The 24938-nt window shown below is 37.2% G+C and overlaps 1 protein-coding gene across 4 annotated transcripts in view; it reads right to left on the bottom strand.

The window, feature by feature from the left end:
• Positions 1–1731: 1731 nt before the first annotated feature.
• The window catches only part of TDRD3 (tudor domain containing 3), a 167952-nt gene continuing 144745 nt past the window's right edge, over positions 1732–24938 (bottom strand). For all 4 annotated transcript variants that reach the window (XM_046028287.1, XM_046028288.1, XM_046028290.1 and 1 more), the window contains 2 exons: positions 6506–6631; positions 1732–1986 (listed from right to left, as the gene is read on the bottom strand). In XM_046028287.1, the coding sequence (XP_045884243.1) occupies positions 1956–1986; positions 6506–6631 (157 nt within the window). In that variant the 3' untranslated portion in view covers positions 1732–1955. The remainder of the gene's footprint in view (positions 1987–6505; positions 6632–24938) is intronic.

Raw genomic sequence — 24938 nt, 5'->3', positions numbered from 1 at the left:
CAGAGAAGCTTAGCTTTTCGTATAGTTAGCCCAGTATATCGCGCTCTGTCAGCAATGGACTCCTACCCCTCAGTGCTCCAGCAGTCTCCAGCAGCCAGGAGCGCAGGGAGACTGGCCCATTTGCTGTCTAACTTAAACCTTTCTTGAGAACTTCAATTCAGATATTGCTCATATTGTTATTCAGAACTGTTCTTAGGGACTGAACTATCAGACAACCACTAGCCAACACTAGTGCATCCATTGAGGGTCTGTTCTAGGGAACACTGGGTGTTATTAGGTATCACTGTTTCCATCTGTTAAACAAGAAAGTGTGTAGAACTAGTACCTCCATTGAAGCTCTTCTGCCTCTTCCCTCATTGACCTATTAGCTGTCAAATTCATTAAAACTACCGTGGGTCTTCCTCTGATTCTCAATCCAGGAAACACTAGTTTACTTGGAGATCTTTTAAAAAACACCATGCCCAAGCCATCCCTTTCCTAGTTGACTATGATGCACAGCAATGGAAAAGGACAAAAAACAAACAACTCAACACTGCTAGCCATGTCATTTTCACCTGTATCCTTTCACTTATTATGATGCTGTAGAAACAATCAACTGTGGGTTAATAAAGAAAATGCAGAATTCACAGGCCCTGAGTAAGAGCCTGAGCCCTCTCCTTCAAAACCAAGTAGGACATTCTTGTAATTACTTTGGCCAGAGGATTTGTTTTCTCCTTCCTTCCTTCCTCTGCCTTCCTTCCTTCTTTCCCCTCCCCCTCCCCTCTTATTCTTTCTTTTTAACTGTTCTCTTCTGGCTTCACAAACTGAGACTATGGGAAGAGTGTCTTTGTTATATTACACGAAGTTTGTAGTTCAGACATACTCCTCTCTGTAATGGACATTCTGGTCTCCCTCTCCTTTGGCAAGAACCTTGGCTTGTGGACACATGTCTTCTGTCTGGAAACATGCTTCTGCCCCCCCCCCCCCCCCCCCTTGTAATTTCGGGGCACTTGGGTCAGGCCCAAACTAATCCACAGACCCTTGCTGAAGTCACTGGTTCACAGGCAGGGAAGCAGCACAGTATGAGCAAATGCAGCCTCAGGAGAAAGGCTTCTTTTCTCTTCTGAGTGCCCTTCTGGAAGTGACCCTAAGCCCATGCCTGGACTCAGTAGCTCTGGGAGTTGAAACCATCTCATGATCCCATGGGGCAGCCTGCTGTAGAATGCAGTAGAGGCCAGAGAAAGCAGAAATGAAAGATGCAAAGGATCAGGGTCTTTTGTGACAACTCTGCATCACTGAATCAGCTGAAACCTATTGAGCTTCTGGTAGTTCAGTGAGCCAGCAAATTCCCTTTAGTGTTTAAGCCGGTCTGAATGGGGTTTTCCATTATCAGCAACCAGATACATCTTGAAAGATCCGTCACAAATTTTAAAAGGAAGGGAATGCTTGGTTTTGAGTTGAATTACACTTGAAAAAGCTAGCCGAGAGCTAAAAGCAATACATTCAAACTTTAAATACGTTTTGCTATCATATTTAGCAGCTACTACCTTACTAAGAACTGTTATCCGGTTGCAGGTTGTTTTGCAGGAAATGTGGCAAGCTGTGTCCATCATTTTATCTTGTAATTACGGTGGTGGTGGGGGGGACTTCAGTATCCTGTGATTGTTACTGCATTCTATATGATGGGATTAACACCAGATGAACAAGAAAGATACTATTCAGCAAAGAAAACATACAGTAAAACAATGTATATAACAGCGCATTGGTTTTATTGATGGCAGAAGAAAAGATTCTCTTTCACTTGTAAAAGGTACTTGCTCTAGTTAACTTAGTATTTTTTCCCCACTCTTTGTGTGAGTTGGATTGTTTCCCCTCTAAAATCTGCTTTTCCATTCTCCAATAATAATATTCATCATGGCTGCACCTATTCTGAAGGGAAAGTAGGAAGTCTATCAACCGGTCGTGACCAGGATGTTTCAGTCAATGGCTTCTTTCTTCACAAAGACTCTATTTAAAAAGAGAGGAGAAAAGTGAGATTGGATCCTCAAATTGACTTTTCTGTACTCAAGATACACTTCTGCTGAAACATATGTACATGTGAAGTGCTTGTATAAATGTTAATAGATCCCAAGTAGAATAAATTGCACACTATTGTCTAATTTATAAACATAATTCCTATAAATCAGAATATAAACAAAAAGAAAAATCAAAATAATTTTTCTTCCCAAAATTCTTAGAGTACATCTCTGTCATTGTGAGCCCCATTATTGCTGGCATGTCAATTTCGGGAATTTGGATTAACTAAATGGTATTTAACAGAGGATGACCTGGAAAAGATGCAGTCTGCCAACTGGCCACTTCCACCCCCATCCCACCCACCTCCAGTTTCCCCCTGGATTGGTTCTGGCCGCACAGGTAATTCACATGAGTCTGTGACCTGCTCCTGCCTGCTCCCAACATTTACCGGCATGGCTCCAGTAGAAGTACTTTGGGGGGTGACCACAGACTGAGCTGAGAGAAGTGGGGAGAGAAGCCTGTGTGTCAGAGCCCTGTTCCAGCCACCTGCGGGAAAGTGCACTGGGCCAGCAATGGCACAGTGCCCCCCACTGCATTCCAGCAGCTCCTACCTCTTCAAAGCAAATAGTCTCCTGGCCAAAAAATGAAGAGCTTCAGGCACTGTTGTCCTCACATGAAGCCTACCTATCCTGCAGGCACCAGAGGTTTCTGCAATAGCTATCTTTATAGCAATCATTTCCTTGACCTTGATTTCAAATGTTTTACAAAGGGACCCTGGACCAGATTGTTAAAAAAAAGACATTAAAAAATGTACCTTTTTTTAAACCAGCTGAAAATGCTGTTAAAACCTGTATTTTAGAAAATAAAATCATGGCAATTTATGTAGTAGTCGATGCTTAGCTCTTGGCTTCAAGGTTTCTGGTTGATATGTGAAAGTCTGAGGACTGTTCTTTCATCAAACAAGAAACTAGAAGTGAATCCTCAGAGTGACTCAACATTCATTAAACCGTTTTCTGTGTGGAGTCTTAACTTTGGTGGCCCTAGGGGGCTCCAGAGTCTCCCCACACAGGTAATTTCTGTCTTTTCCCAGCAGGATGTGACACTCTAACCATGCCTCGACTGACTACTGCAAGAGCTTCTTGGTTTCTTCCCCTCCTGGTGCTGTAATCCTATATCCAACAGCAATACAGCCTAAGCTTCAGTTTGATCATATTAGTCTAATTTGAAGTTCATTGCCACCAATACAGCTAAAGCTACACTCTTGTGTCACCACCAATACATATGCCGAACATCTGCTGAAGCTGTGAACTCTGCTTCTTCCCCTCTTTAAGCGTTCCTTGGCCTTTAGAATGTCTTCAGGGGACTCTACTCCACCAGGAAAATGAAGCTTCCAATTTATTGGAATTAGACCTGCCCCTACTAATTGGTATCCAGTTTCCAGGACTCCAGTCGTGTCAGAAACCTCTTCAAATGCACATAGTTTGGGCCAGTTTCACAGATTGAAGAACTATGTATATTTCTTCTATCCATATCTACTCATATTTATGAGTTATCTGGGATGATTATGACAAGTCCAGGAACTAGAAGTTTGGAGTTTGGGCCCTCTTTCCCCTCATGGCTCAAATCTGACTTACCACCACTTTGTCCCAGACCTGGGCCCATTTCCCCACATTGCTCCTCCACACCTCCTTCTCTCACTCATCCTGGACTCCAAGGCATCTCCTGCTTTTGCTAGTCATTAATGTTGTGCTTAGCACCAAGTAGAATCCAGATTCCTCTCCACCTTGGGTGAGGTATATATGCACGTGCAAGGAGGTGGTGGTGGGATAAAGGGCTTGTAAAGAAAACTTTTTAGGACAATCAAAGAATGTGTAAATTACACACCAAAAACTTTATCAAAATATACTAATTTAATAAACATTTACTGAACAGGTACTATGGGTCATTCATCATCTAGAAAAGTATCCAAAACATTATATAAAAAAAAAAGTATGACCATGAAATTAGGGTTTTTAAGTGAGAACAGAAAGTGCCTTAAGTGCTTCTTATATTGAATAATTTTAGATAACAAAACCTGAGAAAAATTTCAGCATATATTAGAATTCATACTTATATTTGCTGGGAAGTCAAATGGCGGGCTACAATGTGTATCTTTTTAAACACTTAAGTTAATGGAAACCAGGAATGAGGAAACAAAAAATCTTTTCTCTCAAGAATAACATATTTTCAAGAACAAAAGGTATAATTCTTATTATTGGTGAACCTCCCATTCAAAGGTAGTATATCAAAAAGAAAATTCTACTTCATAATCTTTCATGTTTAAATTAGAATTTAAAAATTACTAATTTTTTCAACCAAGAGCACATGTGTTTTGCTTATTTATTTATTTTTCAGAGTAAATTTTGCAATGAGAGGCTTTTTTAATGATATCATGAGATTGTCCCCTTTTCTTCCCCCACACAGCAAAATTAATTTTCTTATCCATGTCAGGAATCCAAAATCTCTTTCACACATTTCCCACATCAACAGTACAATTCAAAGCAAGCAAGCGTTTTGACTTAGGGAACAGAGAAAACCACTAACATTGTGATGTTTCAGTTGATTGGAAGTAGCCTGCATCATAGTATTTGGTATTGATGAGCTATAATCACCATGGAGCTAGGTTTCTGATTTACTTTAAGCACTATGTTCTTTTTCAGAGGATACTTTCTGTGGAAGCCTAATCTAGAAAACTTATGAAAGAAACTGAGAGGATGGAAGTTCCAGCCTTCTGGCTACAGCCTTACTCACCCTCACAACTGCCTTTCTACTTCCAGCCCTGTCAGGCCCTACCCACCTTCTACCCTGCAGCCTCGGGATATCGCTGAAAAGTCCCAGTCCTGCATCCACTGTTAGGCAACCTAGGGCAATCAGGGAGTTGAGAACATTTGGCTTTATTTTAAAACATTGGTTTAACCAATTTAGAAGCCCTCAGGAGCTATGAGGGAATTTTCAGCTTTCATTCACCTTAATTTTAAGCACCCTGAACTTATGCTCAAAGTGGATGTTCAAACTCACACAATATAAAGTTGTGGAAGTCCTTATATATACTTGGAGTCTGCTCTGGTCAGTGCTTGCTACGGAAACAAGCCCAACGTCGTGAAGCAGTCCTTCTGTGATAATTTGGACGGTAGGTCCCGGGTGCTTACTCAGTGGCCTTGTATTAAGCACAAAGAAAAGCCAGTGATAAGACAAAGCAGATGCCACTCTGGCCCACTGGGGTAAATCAGAAGTCAGATAGCATGGGACTTCCGCTCCAGGCAGACTACTTCATAAGGAGCTAATGACTAGAACACAGAAGAGAACATTCCTTCACTAAGCTGATAGAGCTAATTTGTAACCAGTGAATGAGCTTTGGGAAAGCTGAAGGACATCTAAGACTCCGGGACAGTGCTGCCTAGCACAAATACAGTGTGAGACACATATGCGATTTTAAGTTTTCCATTAGTCACATTTAAAAAAGTACAGATGGGTGAAGTTAACTTTAGTAACATATTTTATTTACTCTAATCTATCAGAAATAGTTTCATTTCAATACATAAACAATACAAATTATTGATTTTTTTCTAAGTCTTTAAAATCTGATATGTATTTTTCATTTATGGCCCATCTCAATTCAGACCAGCTGCACTTCAAGTGCTAAAAAGCCACAGCTGGTTTGAAAAATTGAGGGGGTCACTTAGCAGGGGGAAAATACAATGTGGATAACAGCCTTAGCAAAATGAAGAGCTGAAATGAGAAATTGAGAACAATTTCTTAAAAATTTTCAATGGTCTTGTTAGTGAGAAGAAGAAACTGACAAAAAAGATACAGTTAAGTCTAAAATACTCTCATAGTCTTTTGAGTGATATGTAACAAATGCTGTAATGGGAAAACTCTCAAAACATTCAAAAGTCCTAGCATAAATAAAAAAATAGAAATGTTACTAAAGATGACAAAAGTATTTCTTTCTTATATTTCACAACCTTCCTATTGAAGATGATTTCGGAGAGCAACTCTCTGAAACTCTAAGATGAAAGTTTCTAGATCAATAGCACAGGGCCCCCAAATCCCATCTCTATAAGCAATCACATTATCTTCATCCAATTCCTGAAGATACACTATGAAAACATTTTCTCTTTCTTAAAAAGGACTGAAATTAATTAAACAATAAAAAACTTAATTATCCAAGTTGGTGATTATCTGGTCCTTTGTTTCCTTTTATTTTCTTCCTGCTTTCAAACTTAAAGACATTTCACTGATTGGCATCACCTCCAATAGAAGAAAGTGGGTATAGAGAAAAAAACAGGGTTAGAGGTAGCATTTGTGGGGGAAGTTTTGGTGGAAAAGTAGATTCTAGCCATGGTATAATCTTATATACTTCATAACTGAAAGGTTTGAGACATCAGTTTTTTCTATTATATTATTATGAATTATTAACAATTAGATTTACATATTCAACCTAAATGCCATCTCACAATGCCAATTTTACCTTCTCATATTAGTTCCGGGCCCGGGGAGGTTGGTAAAACTGCTGGGTGGGCCGAGTGGATCTTCTTGGCTGGCCATCACCTCCTCTACGGAACTCAAGCGTTTGGTCATAGGTGCCTTCTTCCTCCTATTTGTAAAGAGTAGTGAATTAAACATGTTCAGAATAGCTTAAAGTTTCCTAAGCTAAATACTTTATGGTGCTGATTTTGATATGCCCTCTTAAGCTGCCCTGGGATTCACATCTGTCAACTTTTATAATAGAGGAAAGCAAGGGGAAGGAAAAAAAAAAAAAAAAAAAAAAAAAAAAAAACAAAAAAAAAAACAGGGACATTGTTAAAACTCTTTGGTTCTTGATAATAGAAGAATGAACTTGACAGTGGTAAGATTAGAATCAAATTTAATTCTAGAAGAGGAAACTATTTCCACATAATAGCATGATTATCTCACCAAAGGACTTGACAAAAGGGGGTAAAATCACAGAGAAGCAAGCATTATCATAAAAATTTTCCTGAATATTTGGGCTTCTTAATATTTCTAGGTATTTGTCATGGAAAGGGATTTTGGTAAGATGGAAAAGGGGTTGAAGAGCCAGAGAACGTTCACCAGCTGTCTGTCCTCATCTGATGAAATCTCCAACATCATTAAGAACCTTACATCTGGAGACAGGAAAAAATAATGGATTGGAATAAGGAGGAAATATAATTTACATATAAAGAAAGCTTCATGCAAGACATAGCAATGGCCACAGTAAGACACAAACCATTTTCTTTTCATTTTCTTTCTTACTGAGGGGATAGATCTATCAGCTCAAGTAATAGCATGAAAAATTAGGATAAGCAGATTAAATAGCAGAAAGAATACAGTTAATTATAATACTTGAAAAGAACTTAGAAGCAACAGAAACGTAGCCAAAGCCACACTGGTTTCTTACTGAGTGCTGCCACCCTGTTATTTTAGTATTTTTAAATTAATGCAGCTATGAAGTATGTTCCCTTTTAAAGGCAGGAAAAAAAAACAAAAAACAAAAAACCCCCTGGCTCTCAGTTTTGTTTATGAAAGAAACAGCATCTATTTGAAAAGTAGGGTTTAAATTCCAACTGAATTATCAGAGCACAGTCATTTGCATGATTTTGGAAATGTATCCCACTTCTTTCTTCTCCTCCTCACATTATCTCTGAACCTTCTTTCCCAAAAGATTGCTTTCCTTTGACCCTATTAATACCATAAGAAGTTATACAAGAGACTGAGTTCTATTCTTCAAATTTTACAGACCCAACTACTGCAATTTTACCTGAGAGAAGCAGAAAGATGCTAAGATAATTTAATCAAATCCTATCATTTAGAAATGATATTTAATATGTAGCATGAACATAACTCTCATTATTAGGCATCCTCCATGGTATTCTTAAGAAAAAAAACATAATTTCCATTTTATACAAAGGACACTGAAGCCCAGGAAAACTTTGTGACCTTGCCCTGATACTTCTAAGGTAAACCTGGGTTTTGATTCAGATGAAACTGCTTAAATCTTTACATCTCAGTCTGCATGTCAAAGAAATAAACCAACAGCCAAAAATTAATGATCATCCTTAGAGGTCATCATCACCTAAATAAGAGAATGGAGAAATGTGACAATCTATCAACATCACTCAATAACTACATTTTAGAGATAAACTTCCAGATTAGCTCTGCTTTCTCTACGCCCCTTTCATTAACAATCAGTCTCAAAATGGTTAGAAGTGTCAGGTATTATGTCTATAATTTAGCAAAGCAATTAAATGCAGGAAGAAAAATTAAAAAGTGTTCAGGAAAGGAGAGAATTATTTTTCATTATTCTGGTTGCTGTTCTGAAAGATGATTGTCAAATATTATAGCTAAATTTGAAAAGGAGCTCTTTAATTTTATGACATATGACAACATTTGAAGCTCTGCATATTAACCGAGAAGAATGAAAATATATTTGCTACTGTAGTCAATGAAGTAATTATTTCAGGAATTTGAATTTTTTTTCTCCACACCCAGCTATAGAACTGGCTAGAGGACATCTAAAAATCTATCCTTTATCAATAAAAAACACTGTCAAAGGTAGGAAACTACATTTGCTGAGGGAGGGAGCTGGACTTATATAATATGGCATTGGTATTTGAAAAGCGGTCTCTACTGTGTTTAAAAGATTCACAGACTGTACTAGCCAGAGCCAATTAAATGGTTTTATAAAGATGACTGACCATGAGATTTCTTTCACATTATTTGATGTCTTCACAATCTTTTTATACAAAGTAGGAGAAAAAATAAAAATGATTCTGACAGCTTGGTTGGTTTTCAATTATTGTCAAAGGCATGGTCTTGCTTTTTTTAACTTTTAAATATTTCTCATGCAGAATACTCGAGGGCAAAACTGGTCACCCATAGAAACTACTTCCTATAGTCCATAGCTAGTAATTGTTAGCACTGCCGGAGTACCTTTTCCATTTTATATAATACATAGCTCAATTTAATAGATGAGTTTATTTGGAGTCATCTTTTGATGGCATTTATACCTGTTTCTTCCTTCTAACTATCTTCTTCCTTTAGGTATTGCTACTCTGTAACAGATTTAAAATTTTAAAAAATTTAAAAATTTTATAGTTCACAAACATTTTTAAAAATCTTGAAAATAAAAAAAAAAAAAAAACAACCACATTCCATTTGAGCTGGCATAGTCCTGGAAGGCCATACAATCTAGTCCCTCCCCTTAGATCTGAAAACGAGGAATCTCTAAAGCCTGAGAGGTGAACTCATTTTCCCATATCACAGGGCTTATTCAAGGAAGAATCCAGACTGGGGTCATTTTGTTTCTGACTCTCAGGCAAGATACTTTAAAAAACTTGTGATACCTTTCATAAAATGAAACTGACCAATGTCATCTTCATCCAACCTTTGAGATTCAGAACTACTTTATTGGGACTCAGACTTTTGACCACTTAAACCCGGTTTAAAAATACTAAATAACTAAAATTTGAATATCTATGTGCCCTCTTTTCATACCAATATTTACTAATTTATTGTTCCTTTTAATGAGAAGATACAAAATGTGATAATCCTTGTGACATTAGGCATGAATGAAATACTTTGAAGAAAACAGAAGAGTCCCAGCACCAATTCATAAAGGAGATGTACAACTTCATTTATAAAACATATTCGACAGGTAAAAACATCATTTTGTGAATCACCTTCAGAGTATACTATATCTGGAGTGAGAACACAGACAAATACATACTCCCTCATTTATAAGTGAGCTGTGGTACAAAAGCTCATTGTAAGTCAGTTACTTGGAACCTGGAACATATCTCAGTAAAAGGTACGTAACGTTAAATAGCAGTTGGGTTTTCTCATTTTTCAAGGTGAAGTGCAACTAAGTGTGCAAACCAGTATTTGAAGGAATGTGCTAGGTTGGCGGTTCTCAACTGGGAGTGACTTTTTCCTCCACTGTCTGGTGACATTTTTGGCAGCCACATCTGAGGCGTGCTACTGGCATCTAGAGGGTCTAGAGATATTTTTGGTTGTTACAAACTGAGGGGCTAGGGTGTGGGGGAGCTGTTACTACATCTAGGGGGTGGAGGCCAATAATGCTGTTAAGCATCAAAAAAGCCCACACAACAAAAATTCACTGAGTCTTAATGCCAACAGTGCCCAGGTGAGAAACCCTGGTAGGCCAATGAAGGAGGAAGAAAATTCCTACTCATAAGTGCAGGGCAGCCTGGAAAATAATTCTGAAATTCAGGAAGTTTGGGTTTGCTACCCTTCCACTTTTTCTTTTGTAACATTTCTTCTGCCTCTGTCTCTAAGGCCTGAACTCTGACCCAAATTCTCTATGGAACTTTTTGGGGGAGGGAGGGCTCTATTTGCCCATAAAGTTACATTTTCCTCTGTTCCAGTGACACATTCATATTATCTTGCCTTAAATTACTTCAGCATTTTCTCATGGCTATAACTCTGTGAGGAGACAATCAGAGATTATTTGGTTGGTCAGAGTGGGGAGAAGGGATAGCCATTCTCTTCATTAAAAAAGCATAGAAAAACTTATTAATACTGTCATGTGTCCTTTAATAGCTATTTTGTGTGCAACTTAATGTTTCTTCTAGTCAGTCCCTTCTAACAGAATTTGTACAGTAGTTACAAAAACATAATCCAGTATATGAACTGCATACCGTGTACTCTCAAAAATAAGCCTTGAAATTTAGGGTATTCTGAATAATGAAATACTCATGAGTATCTCCTTCAGTGATTCATATATGAGCTCCTCTGTGAATTTCCAGGCCACCTTTTATCTGCCTCAGGAGCTAGTGTAGTCAGTTTATAGAAATACAAACTGATTTTAATATAAAACCTAAGCAAAAGTTAAAGACAAACTTGCTTTCCCAAAACATCATGTAATAAAGGCGAAACTACGCGGATAATAAAAAGATACGTGGTTGCCCAGGGTTAGGGGGAACAGAGAGATGAACAAGCAGAGCACAGGCAGTAAAACCATTCTGTTATGATACTACATAGGTGTTATATTATACATTTATAGGTAGATAGGTGTTATATTATACATTTGTCCAAACTCACTGAATCTTAATGTAAACTATGGACTCTGGGCAATAATGTGTCAGTGTAGATTTATCAGTTACAACAAAAGCACTGCCCTGGTGGGGGATACTGATAATGTGGGAGCCTTGGGGGGAGGCAGTGCAGGGAGCATAGGAAAAGTCTCTGTACCCTCTGTTCGGAGGTACTGCTCTAAAAAAAAACAAAGCCCATTAAAAAAAATAGAGTGTAAAATAGGCCATGTTAGTGGGATACTTTGTGCCTTGTATAGTGCCGATGATATGGTAGGTCCTTTATATTTGATGAAATATTTCTTGACATGCCTTCTTAAAATGACATTTTTAATCCATTCAGATTCTTCCTGTGGTTATCAGTAACTAGAATACGACAATTAAATTCCTTTCATCCTTGGGATGCCAAGAGAATTAATTAATGTGTGAAAATCACTTTGAAGTTTACTGAGCTTTCTGAATTGGTTCTAGGTTGTGCTTAATTTTGATTATACCTTGGATATTCATAACATTTCCTCTTCGTCGCCACTGAAAAACTCTGACCTTTGATTTTTTTTTTTAAAGATTTTATTTATTTGACAGACAGAGATCACAAGTAGGCAGAGAGGCAGGCAGAGAGAGAGGAGGAAGCAGGCTCCCTGCTGAGCCCAGGACTCTGGGACCATGAACGGAGCTGAAGGCAGAGGCTTTAACCCACTGAGCCACCCAGGCGCCCCTGACCTTTGATTTTATATCTCAGTCCAAACAGTGAAATAAGGTATCTCTGCCCCATTCAAAAACAAAAAAAGAAGAAAAAAATCACGTAATGGACCCGGAAAGTAGAACTTAAAATATGTTTAAGTAATCTGTTTTAGATCAATTATACTAATATTCTACTATATCAGAGTAACTTAAAATTGAAAGTAAAAGCTGGATCGGCTTTTATTTTCTGTGAAGGTTATGGGTAACACCTGAGCCCATTGGAATCATGTATTCTGATCAATGCTGAACTTTAGTTTACCAATTATTCTCATTTAAGAAATATGTTCCAAGTGAATATTTATAGCTCTATCACAAAATAAACAAGCTTGTGGTAGTCTAGAACCACAAACTATACAACAGGAAGTTTCTGTAAAGAAGAGTAATCCAAATAACTAAGAAACGATTATTTGTTCAAGTAAGTACTACCATAACCTGAGGTAGAACACAGGTCTTCTGATTCACAGTCCTGTCTGCCCTTCACTCTGCTCCCAGGTCATGAGGGTGAGGAATACAGTTACAAAGAATTTCAGAATTGGAAAGGGAAATTGGAGATAATCTGAGCAGATTAAATTTAAAAAAAATCTTATTATTATCATTTATATTTTGGGTAAATGTGACACTCTTCTTTCAAATGAAATTTTACATAGAATTTCAATATAAAGTAGCTGGGATCGAGTCCCGCATCAGGCTCTCTGCTCCGCAGGGAGCCTGCTTCATCCTCTCTCTCTCTCTCTCTCTCTGCCTGCCTCTCTGCCTACTTGTGATCTCTGTCTGTCAAATAAATAAATAAAAAATATTAAAAAAAAATAAAGTAGATGGGCCGAGGTTAGAGTAAGTGTATGCAAGCAGTATCGCTTTGGCTTTCTCTCCCTCAGTCCCTCCATACTCTGTAACTCCCTAAGGGACAAAGATTAAAACCTCATCTACTTCAGGGGCACCTGGGTGGCTCAGTGGATTAAGCCGCTGCCTTCGGCTCAGGTCATGATCTCAGGGTCCTGAGATGGAGCCCCGTGTTGGGCTCTCTGCTCCACAGGGAGCCTGCTTCCTCCTCTCTCTCTGCCTGCCTCTCTGGCTACTTGTGATCTCTCTCTGTCAAATAAATAAAATAAAATCTTTTAAAAAAATAAATAAATAATTTTAAAAAAACCTCATCTACTTCAGCCCCTGCTGTACTCTAGCAACTAGCTGGGTTGACTGACCTGAGTAATATAAGAAAGCAAGGTGATGGGAGAATAGGAACCGAAACGCAGGCCTCTAACTCTGAGCTCAGAGTCCTTTTCACCTTTGCCTTTTACCACAGAGAAAACTTAAACCCTTCTTTCCACTTCTATGAACTAAATGTCTCATCTGATATTAAAAACATACCTAAGTGTGTGTGTGTGTGGGGGGGGATGCAGGCTTTATTAACATATGAGAAAGTCATTATATATAACCAAAATAAGTAGATTTTATAATAGACTTATTTCTTTGTTTTTGAAACTTGAGTAAAATAAGATACCATTTGAGAATAAAATATAATGGGGAATTATAGTCTCCCCTTCAGAGCAGATCTAAGATCATCTCTTTAATATATACCATGTCCAGGAATATTTTACTTAAACCACATATTTTATAGCAGAAAAGAAAAACACTGATTCTGGACGCCCCCCCCCCAAATCTGATTCAAAATCTAATTATTAAACAACTATTCCAAAATGCATGACTGATAGAACACAATGTTTCTGTTCCTGTATCATGCAGGATTTCATAACTGTGAGACATTTCATTGTTGTTCTGATCTTCTCCTTTCAGAGAAGACTACATTTTCTAGAGTTACATAAAAATTGAAACTGTTGATGATTCTGCAAGACATTAGGAAATCAATACCTAGTTCAAAGATTCTACTCTACACTCTGCAAACAAACACACAGTACTTTGCATCACAGTCCTTCCTCTAATATCATTAAGACCAACTACCCTTTAATACAGAGTAAACAAACTATTTTTGGCAGCTTAGGCACCCAAAGGAATTGAACTAAACTTCAAAAGGCTGCATTCATAGTTTAACTATGAGAATATAATATGAAAAAGAGATTAGTAAACATGTTACCCTTATTCAACTGCAAATGATGAAAGCATAGACACTCTTTCATCAAAAACACACCTGAGTTTACCTAAAACTTGGAACAGAGAAAAAGGGAATGAATGTTTATTCCACTATGTGTCTGACATTTTGCATTATATCTCATTTAATCCTTCCAACAATGCTTTGAATTACTTCAGCTCACCATTCTACAGATGAAGAAAAGAAGGCTCAGGGTAATTTACCCAAAGTTATGTAAGTGGCCATGCCTGAATAAGATCCCTGGGCTGTCTACTCCAAAATTCTTTCCATTGCATCACATAGTATATATTTACATATCTTGCTTCAGAGAGTTTTGCTGAATTGTTTCTGATAGCTAGCTCAAGAACATTTTCGAGTAAATGGATGGCCTCTGTCCTAGCATAAACATTGTTAACTGGTCATAATCTTTGTTGAAATACTAAGTCCAAGGAATGAATATATGTTTTCTGAAAGCATACACCTCTTTAAAACTCATTGACTATTTCAGCTGAAGGTTAAACAGATCCAAAAACTTGCCCAAAAATCAAGGCAGAGAGAGTATCCTGCTCCCAAATATGCCAATCTACAAGATTTCCTTGAGATATACTTCATGACATCGGTATTTGAGACTTCGGTCTATTCAGTCAGATCTAAGTCTGAGTTTAGACTCTACCAGTTCTAAGCATATTGCTCAACTTCTCTTGGTCCCAGTTTTCTGACACAGAAAACAGTAATGAACTCAGAGGTTTACATGCGGAGCTATAGGAGGTAATACCTATAAAGGGTTTATGAAATAAGCCTTCTACGTTGTCTGCTGTTCTGAAATAAAGAACCCTTTGACAATATAATATACATGCCCACTTCAATCAAACTATCTAGACCCATAGACTTTGTTAAAATTCAGGAAGTTTGTTGCTAAAGTACTCCTCAAATTGCTTTGGGCAGATAAGGAAAGTGGAAAAGCAACTGGAAAAAACGAAAGAGCCAATGCAAGGAGAAGGATTCTTATACCTGCTCTCCGTTTATTTCTAAGGAAATTAAAAAAAAAATCTACACACTAAAACTAATAATTTAATATTCTTAATCACTCTATTGTTACCACTGGTTTTGCTTCTTTGAAAGGAGGCCTTTTTTTTTTTTTTAAGATTTTATTTATTTATTTATTTGACAGAGAGAGAGAGATCACAAGTAGGCAGAGAGGCAGGCAGAGAGAGGGGGGAAGCAGGCTCCCCACTGAGCAGAGATCCCAATGCAGGGCTTAATCCCAGGACCCTGAGATCATGACCAGAGCCAAAGGCAGAGGCTTAACCCACTGAGCCACCCAGGCGCCCCTCTTTTTTTTTTTTTTTTTTTTTTAAATTACAGATAGGGCAGATAGAACAAAAAAGGGGGAGGAAATTAGCAAAAAAGCATTCTTGAAATCAATCAAAAGTTATAGATACTATTTGCATAAAATCTGAATATTTTAAGAGGAAGCCAAAAATAAGTTAACATGATCAACCTCTTCGAATATCCTGCCTTTTTAGATCATACCCTTGGAATTTTGGTAAATGCTATAAAAAGGAACCAGTTAGAAACACTGCTTAAAAAGTGGAAGTACAGCAATGATGATTAGTAATAGAAAATGCCTATCTATGTTGCTACGTTTTCAGGTCATTGCGTACAAATTATCTTCACAAAAACAACTGCTTTCTTAAATATGCTAACTGAACAAATGTGTTTTAGAATATTTTATGTTTAAGACATATGAGCATTAATCACAACTGGTTAATCATTTCACTCTCATAATTTATATCATTTCTACATCTTAAATGGGCAGGCTAATACAATTTAAGATAGGTTAACTCACTCTTTCTCTGAAAGTAATAATTACTGCACCATCATGCCTAACTACTTCTTTCTTTAAAAGTCAGCCCAATGCATATTATGTAACTGAGCACCCGAGACAGTTACAGTATGCTACAGTGACCTGTAATATAGATTTAAGAAACAGAGATAGAAAAAACAAAACAAAACAAGAAAAGAACTGTCATGCCTAATAACACAGAAATAAAATCACTGCTGATGTTTTCACCCACTTAGTGAAAGTAGAGGAACATAAGACTAACAGGAAAAGAATTAAACATTTAAATCTTAAAGCAGATAGCACCCAATGTGACGAACATCATTTCTGCATTTAAATTCCACTCACACCTAAAATCCCACACTAACAAAGACTAACAAAGTCTGCATAATGAACTAAAAATATTTCTCTTTTTTATCTCATAATGGTAACAGATGTTTAGAAACCCTTATCAATTAACAGGCTAGTTAGCAAAGCCACAGTTTTAGAAATGTGAAGTAGCCCAGGAGCCAGTGATCTGATGTCCATGGTTCAAGATCCACCCACCACCTTCAGAGAACTCTGGCGAGAGGAACTCAGGCTTCCTCAGGCAGCCAACTCCACTGCTCCGTGTTCTGTACAACAAAGGACAAATCTGCATTTCTACCTACATTATCTCACTAAGCCTGTTTCCTTTGCCATAGGAAAGACTATAAGCCATTTTAAAACAAGTATTAGTTTTCTATTTTCTAGAATTAAAAGACTCAACTCTTGGAATCACTTGTTAAATACCATTATTTCCAGAATCTCCCATCATCTTGATCATCTTTTCCTTTATGCATTTTAATATTTACTCTTCTATGTAACCTAGTTTTCAGAATAACATTCCAAGTAGGGTCTGCTTGGAACATAATACTATTATTTCCCCTGATGAGCAAACTCTGTATAATCTGTAAGTGTAATCTAACCTTGTTTTAATGTTTTTAGCAGTTACCCAATCACTTCTTGTTCATATTGTGCTTGTCATCAAGCAAAATCCCTACAACCTGCTCCTCAGTCTATGTCATTCTGTATTTGAAAATAATTGTTTTCCCAATCTAAGTTGAAATCTTAAACTTACCACAGTTGAAACCCATACACTAATGAAAGATATTATTTTGGCACAGTATTACCATTGGTTTATTCTGAATAACTATAACATTTTATTTATTTATTTTTTTTATTTGACAGAGAGAGAGGAATCACAAGTAGGCAGAGGGGCAGACAGAGAGAGAGGGGGGAAAGCAGGCTTCCCGGTGAGCAGAGAGCCCGATGTGGGGCTCGATCCCAGGAGCCTGAGATCTTGACCTGAGCGGAAGGCAGAGGCTTAACCCACTGAGCCACCCAGGCGCCCCTGAATAACTATAACATTTAAGTCAGTTTTTGGATAAGTTATTTTGATTATTTTTTTTTTCACATAGTGAAAATTAGAGAACTACCATCTAAAAGGGTAGCACCTAAATAGATGACTAAAATGTCATTTAATCTTGAAACTAGATTCCAGGGAAATTTAGAAGATGAAAAGAGTCTTGGTGTGAGATTAAACTCTCTTAGCAAGAGAATAGTAGGTTAAAGGAATAGGTTGATTTTTCTCTGCCCTATGGAAAATGCTATCTAGCCTCTTGAGAAATATGAGCTGATACTTGTACCACATACATCTTCATTTTTTAATTTAAAATTTTCTAAATTCATAAGAATTAAGATTGAGTGAACTAAATGTTTGAAAGATACCTTAAATTGGTATATTACACACTGAGCACAAACTAACTACAATGCTGAATATTTTTATATACTACTTCATTAAGCTCACACAAAAATCCTCAAGTAGTTTGGTATCATTTATCTTCATTTACAGATAAAATGTAGGATCACGTGCTATGGTGTTAATAGGTTGAAACTTGAATATCAGCTCTGCAACTTTCTAACTCAATGATTTTAAGCAAGTTACTTTCTGACTCTGAAACTATATTTGTTGTTTTGCTTGTGTGTAAGATGGGAATACTAATAATTATTTCATAGGTTTCTGTAGACATTAAATCGATTAATGCAGGTCAAGAGTTATACAAGGTGCCTGGTAGGTAAGTGTTCTAATTATAATCATGTTCTAAAAAGAAGGACTCTAATTTTCATATTCTCAACCATTTATTCTCTTTACCTCAAAGTGTTAGTAGAGATATAAAATATCATCTTGCTGTTACAGAAATACAAAATACTCCCAGTATGCTTAAATTTATGGATTTCTTTTCCTCATGTTGAGATTTCAAAATGTTCAGTATATGAAGAGTTAGCTTATTAAAAAAAAAAATCATTCTCTTCCCAAGTTTAGGAGACCTTCTCAATCATTTTTGACAGTTAGATGGTTGAGGAAAGAGAAAGGAATCACAAAGATTTTTTCCAAGAATAATAAGGGAGAGAAACTCATCTCTGTCAACTTAGGTAAAGGAAAATTATACAGTGTATGTGACCTGACCAAATTAAGGCTATTAAACATATTATATTTTCCTGTAATAATTTCTAGATTTACTGAAATTCAGGAACCCTGCTTCAGATAGTCAACACAGGCTAGAGGAACTGATAACATACTCTTGAGAGTAATTTGCTCATCATCTTATACAAAGGGAGAACATAGTAAATGTTTATTCTTGTTAAATATGTGTTTTATTCTCATTGTTCAAGCATGAAGCTATTTCTCCTTGTCCAGAGAGCCATAGTGGAACAATGACAGCAAGGACAAGTTAGGAAGTATTACAGAGTCAAGAAATTTTCTTAGGTTTTTCAAACACTTAATATGTACTTTTATGAAAAGTATTAAGGTAAAACAATCAACTTTTTAAAAAATTCTAAATTCATCCAGATTATTAACTTTATGTAACTTAAAACTCCTTCCCTCTTCTCTCCCCCACCCACCCCCACACACAATGTATTAAAATAAAAAGTAAGGCAAGTAGACCCTACTGGACTAGAAGAAAAAGGACAGGAGACAATCAATGATGATGTCAGGAATTTGTAAAACTGAGGATTACTAATTAAGGCTTAGTGAAAAATCAGTAAGACTAGGAAAGTTTATGGTATTCTTAATAGTTTATAAACTCTGAAAGTTATAAAGTGTATGATGATAGTCAAATTCTACCTTCATTATCTATGAATAAGGATGTGACAGTCTTTTAAAAGCTGAATTGAAATGAGGAGAAAAGCCTGTCCAGGGTTAAACACTAATTTATGCAATCCCTGGTTTCGACAAGAATCCTGTCAATGTTAAGCAGCAGGTCCACTGACAGCAGGATGGGCTGAACAGCTTTGTGTCAGAACTAGGACGGAAGTCACCAATTTATGAAGGCTGTTACAAACAGAGGACTTCAAACGTGTGAAGAAAAATGATTTTGCATAAAGAAAATGATGGGAATTTTTATAATTTTGCAGGCAATACTATTAGCTTAAAGGAACACAGTTCTTTCATTTTGTGGGAAAAACTAGTATACTTTAAAAAAAGATTTATGGATTTTTATTTTAGGCTTGCATTTTAAGAGTCCTAATATAGAAATTCATTATACTAGTAACATACCTTGTAATTGAAAAGAAATTTTTAAAAGGAAATATAAGAGAAAAAGGAGTTAATTCAAAGAAAAAGATGGTGCAAAGAAGCAGTTTGGGTTTCCTTCCAAGAGAGATAATTTGGGATGCATGCCCAACTCTTGGTTTGAAAGTTCCAATCAGCAGCTGCTGCTGTTGCAGTCCAGGGTCAGCAAACATCACTCTGAAAAGATGGACAATAAGGGAAGCTGCTCTTACCCAAGCCTTGAAAGAAAACTAAAGAAATGGAATCAACATTAATTAAGAATCTATGTGCCAGGCATTTCAATTATTCAGTGACTGAATAAAATGCTTATTGAGCAGCTACTATGAACTTTTCAGCAACTCTATAAAATTGCATATTTTTATCACTATTTTTCAGAGGAGAAAACAAAAGTGAGGTTAAAAAAGGATTATATATCTTGCCCAGGTTATGTTGCTCTTTCCGTACATCCCAGTGGATGCTGAAGAAGAGAATTAGATTGATCATGGGAAACTCTTGAAGGCTTATAGAAATAGATCAAAATCAAGTGTTTTCCACCTCACTTGCATTTTAAACACATCATGAAATTTATAAAGTAGGTATAATAATATTTAGGTGCTACCTTCTTGCTGTAGAATAAATTATCCATAATGCTAGCTACTCTGCAGGGCTCAATTGAGGGAACAAACAGCCCTGAGATGGCTATACTCTCCGTAAACAGCTACTATACTTTAAATGAATTAATGTAAGTAAAGAGCTTAGAATAACATCTGCTGCAAAATTAAGTGTTCAATAAAGTGTGCTATTATTACTACTTCACAAATGTAAAGTTCTATTCTTTATAATGTCACATAAAACATAAACAGTTTTTTTCCACTGGTTTGAGTCAAGCGATTTGATTGTATTACCCTAGTGAATTACAGAAGTTGAAAACCTAACACCCAATGCTAAATGAGCCTTTAGGTGGCACTTTACATTTCCAAAGTGATTTTTAAGTTATTGGTATTAATAACCAATGTGATATAAAAGAGAGGCTAAGAAATCTGGTCAATTAGCAACATGTTCATTTTTCTTTCAATGAAGGCAGAACCCGGAGGCAATCATCTTTACCGGGGCAAATCTTACTAGCTTACCAAATACAGTAATTGACTTTACAAAATTCATCCAAGTTAATGTTCCCCATCTTGGTATCTATGGACAAGGAGAATTAACTCCCCAGAGAACATGACTCCTAAGAAGGAAAGTATAATAAAGCAGTAAAATGTACCAATACAAACTATTAAATGTTCCAAGATACTTATCCTCAGAAGCTTAGGTGAACACAAATCATTCTGTCATATACTTGACCGTCAATGTCCTAACTTTACCTAAGAACTTAGAGCTATAATATATTTTAAACAAGGGATATTCTTTGATTTCATAATTTAATAAACTTCACAATATTGTTATGCTTCTCTGAGTGTTATCACATTCAGCAACACAAACTTAGACACTACTTTTCTTTTTTTTTCTTTCAAGATTTTATTTAAATGCAAGATAGTTCACATATAGTGTAGTATTAGTTTGGGGGATCGAATATAGTGATTCAGCAGTTGCATATAACACCCAGCGCTCATTACATTAAGTGTCCTCCTTAATGCCCATAACCCAGTTACCCCATCCCCCCAGACAACTCCCCTCCAGCAACCGTTTGTTCCCTATATTTGAGGCTCTTATGATTTGCCTCCCTTGAGACACTATTTTTCTAAGGGCTCTCTGGTCTCTGGAAGAGTCTATATATTGTTTAGGCTCTTTTTAAAAACTTTATCAATAGTGTGGTGTGGTATGTCCATGATGGGCCATCCCTTTCAATGCCAGAACAAGAATATTCCACGGTAGTTGATAAATTGACTCTATAATCACAAAGAGTATATGTTCTTAACAGGATTACCTAGTTTCTTATTTAGATTTTGTTTTATATTTCCATAGCTAGTAGGGAAAAATTCTTTACAAGTGTCGTGCAAAAATTATGAAGAGCATTAAAAGAAAATCCTCATTTAAAACTGTGTTGGTGTTAGGAAAATCTCTCTCCATGAATAGGTCAGGAATAGATGGATAGATCACAGATAAATGAGGTCTCATGAGATTAATTTTTTTTTCTTTTATTTCCTACCTTATTTTGTTCTCTAAATGAAAAATTTAGTAACTATCACAGCTTTTTAAACACTGATATCTTTCATGTGTTTCCATGTGTACGTACACACACACACATACACACACGTATCTTAGAATGTTCAAGTACCTACTTAACATTTTTATCTATTTAAACTTTTTTTTTTTTTAATTTATTTGACAGAGAGAGATCACAAGTAGACAGAGAGGCAGGCAGAGAAAGAGAGAGAGAGGGAAGCAGGCTCCCTGTTGAGCAAAGAGCCCGATGCGGGACTCGATCCCAGGACCCTGAGATCATGACCTGAGCCGAAGGCAGCGGCTTAACCCACTGAGCCACCCAGGCGCCCCATTTTTATCTATTTAATACATTACTACCTGGCATGAAGATCAGTTCAAGAAGCCTGAAACCTTGGTAATAGTCCTAGAATTATATTAATGTTAACGGTTTATGCATAAATGCCCACCTTCACAGAGCATTTTCCAACATTGAATTTTCCTGAAGTCGTACGACAATAATATAGTCCTTACGTTTATGCAGACTTTCAAATATCAGGTTCCTAGTGAGAACCTCTACTGAAAATTGGCTAGGGGTTAACTATTAGCTTCTGCTTAATAAACATGGAAAGTTCTCATTTGTACATCCATTTAAACTTTTCTAGTAGCTACTAAAAGACTAGAAACTGAGAGTGAACTGTCATAGTATGCTTTACACATGATTTTTACTAAGGGTTGAAAATTTTTGCTGTGAAAATACACTCTTGATCAACTCCTTCTGCCATGTTCCTGGGCAGTTTCTACATCTTTATTTTACTCTTCAAAATTCCTCTCCAATTCTTGACCTCATTATTTTCAACTGATGACCTGCTTTTACCTCACAGATAAGAGAGTTCATCATCCAGCTTCCTTCCCTGAAACCCAACAATTTAACCTCACCACATCTACATTTACTTGTCTCTCCTCCTCTCTCTAGCGTTCCTCAAATACCCAAAGTCACATGTGAGTGTGCCCCACTTTCTTATCATGACCTGGGTTTTTAAAAATCTTTACTCCTAGAAGAATAAATGAAACAAGATGGGGTTGGGAGGGAGACAAACCATAAGTAACTCTTAATCTCACAAAACAAACTGAGGATTGCTGCGGGGAGGGGGGTTGGGAGAGGAGGAGTGGGGTTATGGACATTGGGGAGGATATGTGCTATGGTGAGTGCTGTGAAGTGTGTAAACCTGGCAATTCACAGACCTGTACCCCTGGGGACAAAAATACATTATATGTTTATAAAAAAATAAAAAATAAAAAATCTTTACTCCTATTATTACGAATTCTCCTTCTCTCTTTGCTTTGCTGTGCCTTGATGTAAACAGGCTTGGGTTTTTACCCTGAGTTCTTTTACTCTTTTTTTTGTTTGTTTGTTTATTTACAGCATAACAGTGTTCATTGTTTTGGCATCACACCCAGTGCTCCATGCAGTACGTGCCCTCCCTATTACCCACCACCTGGTTCCTCAACCTCCCACCCCCCCCCCCCCCCCCCCGCCCCTTCAAAACCCTCTGGTTGTTTTTCAGAGTCCATAGTCTCTCATGGTTCATCTCCCCTTCCAGTTTCCCTCAACTCCCTCTCCTCTCCATCTGCCCATGTCCTCCATGTTATTTGTTATGCTCCACAAATAAGTGATATGATACTTGACTCTCTCTGCTTGACTTATTTCGCTCAGCATAGTTCTTTTACTCTTTATTGTCATCCTCTATGCTTTTTATCTTCACAACCAAGATCTTAAAAATAGCCTACACTTCATTTTCTTATTTCCCACTCATTCTCAAGAAACCGTAAGTTGCAATACACAGGCACCATTCCACTGGAAATGCATTCTACAGCTACCAGTCACCTACTGATAGCCAAATCCAACAGATGCTTTCCAGTTCTTCACTTTCTTGATGTTTCCAGCACTAGATATTATGTATTCAGCACCCATTCCTGCTGTCCTCCTGGCTACACCTTCTCAGTGTCCCTTCCCACTGCTTAACTGTGAAATTCCCCAGGAGACTGACCCCAGTCCTTGTCTTTCTCTTTTTGCACACTTTCTCTAAGCAATCTCACCCATACTCTTTATTTTTGCCTAAATTCTGATGACTCTTGCCTTAACTATTATAGTAACTAGTCTACACACTCTCTGCTTTCACTGAAACCCATTTTCTATACTAGGGCTATAATCTCTCTCTAAGATTTTATTTATTTGAGAGAGAGAGAGAGAGCAGTGGGTGGGTGGTGGGGGAGCAAAGGGAGAGGGAGAGGGAGAAGCAGACTCTCTGTTGAGCAGGGAGCCCGATGTGATTGCGGGGCTCGATCCCAGAACCCTGAGATCATGACCTGAGCTGAAGGCAGATGCTTAATTGACTGAGCCACCCAGGTGCCCCAGGGCAATAATCTCTTAAAGCAAAGATCACATTATGATACTCTCTGCTGAAAATCTTTCAGCAGTCCCTATTCTGAGGGATAAAATTCCAACTTCTTACCATAACCCACCTTCCTCTTCACCCTTTGGCCCCACCTGCCTTTTCAGCCTCATCTACTGACATTAATACATAGACCTGTTCTGTTGCCAATACACGTTGCTCTACTGTGCCCTCTAGAATTTCCCTGACTTCACCCTTTTCTTACTTTCCTCCCCTTTTCCCCAAGCTAAGTCCTAACTACTCTTCAAGACTTTCAAGACTCACATTAAACTTCAGTTATCCAGATATAACAAATATTTATTGAGAATGCCTTATGTTCTGAATGCTGAAGTATTAAGATGAGATAAGGTACCTGTTCTCAAATGGATTTAATCTAGGGGTTGGAGGACGGAGCAAGATATGCAGAAAATAAAGCAGGGCAAAGGGGCTAGAGAATTTGTGTGATGGCACACTGCTGTTTTATAATCGGATGATCAGGGAGGGCCTTGATTCCTCCATGAGTCAGTTCCAGACTGAGTTAGGTAACTCTGTGCTCTGCTCATATAAGCAGATGCCGGCTTACTTCCCGGGCTCCTCTGCTAGTCCGGGACTCCTTGAGAGCAAAGACTGCTCATCTATGCATTTCTGTTGTCTAGCACATAATCATTCTAAGGACACGTACCCAGCACTGTTCTGGGTGGAGAGGTAAAGCCATATAATAAGTGCTTGAAAAAACAATGTTTGGAATAGACTGATACATATTTGAAATGATAACAGGAGAATCTCAAATACAAAATTTTCATTTTGTACTTAATATTTCAATAATATATCAATACTAAAACAGGGACAAAGAGTTAAACAACATAGTAACATATTCCTGAAACTATGCATGGTAGTGAAGTACAGATTAAAGAAACATTTCATAGGAGAAATGTATTTTGCTCTGTATTTTAAAGCACTTGGAAAAGACTAAATAACTAAATTCTAAAGTGTGTAAAAAGACTAAATTCTAAGGTGTGTAAGAATTTTGGAA

The sequence above is a fragment of the Meles meles genome, chromosome 14, assembly GCF_922984935.1.
Source record: "Meles meles chromosome 14, mMelMel3.1 paternal haplotype, whole genome shotgun sequence".
In the NCBI taxonomy this organism is placed as follows: domain Eukaryota; kingdom Metazoa; phylum Chordata; class Mammalia; order Carnivora; family Mustelidae; genus Meles; species Meles meles.
This window is presented reverse-complemented; position numbering and strand designations above follow the sequence as displayed.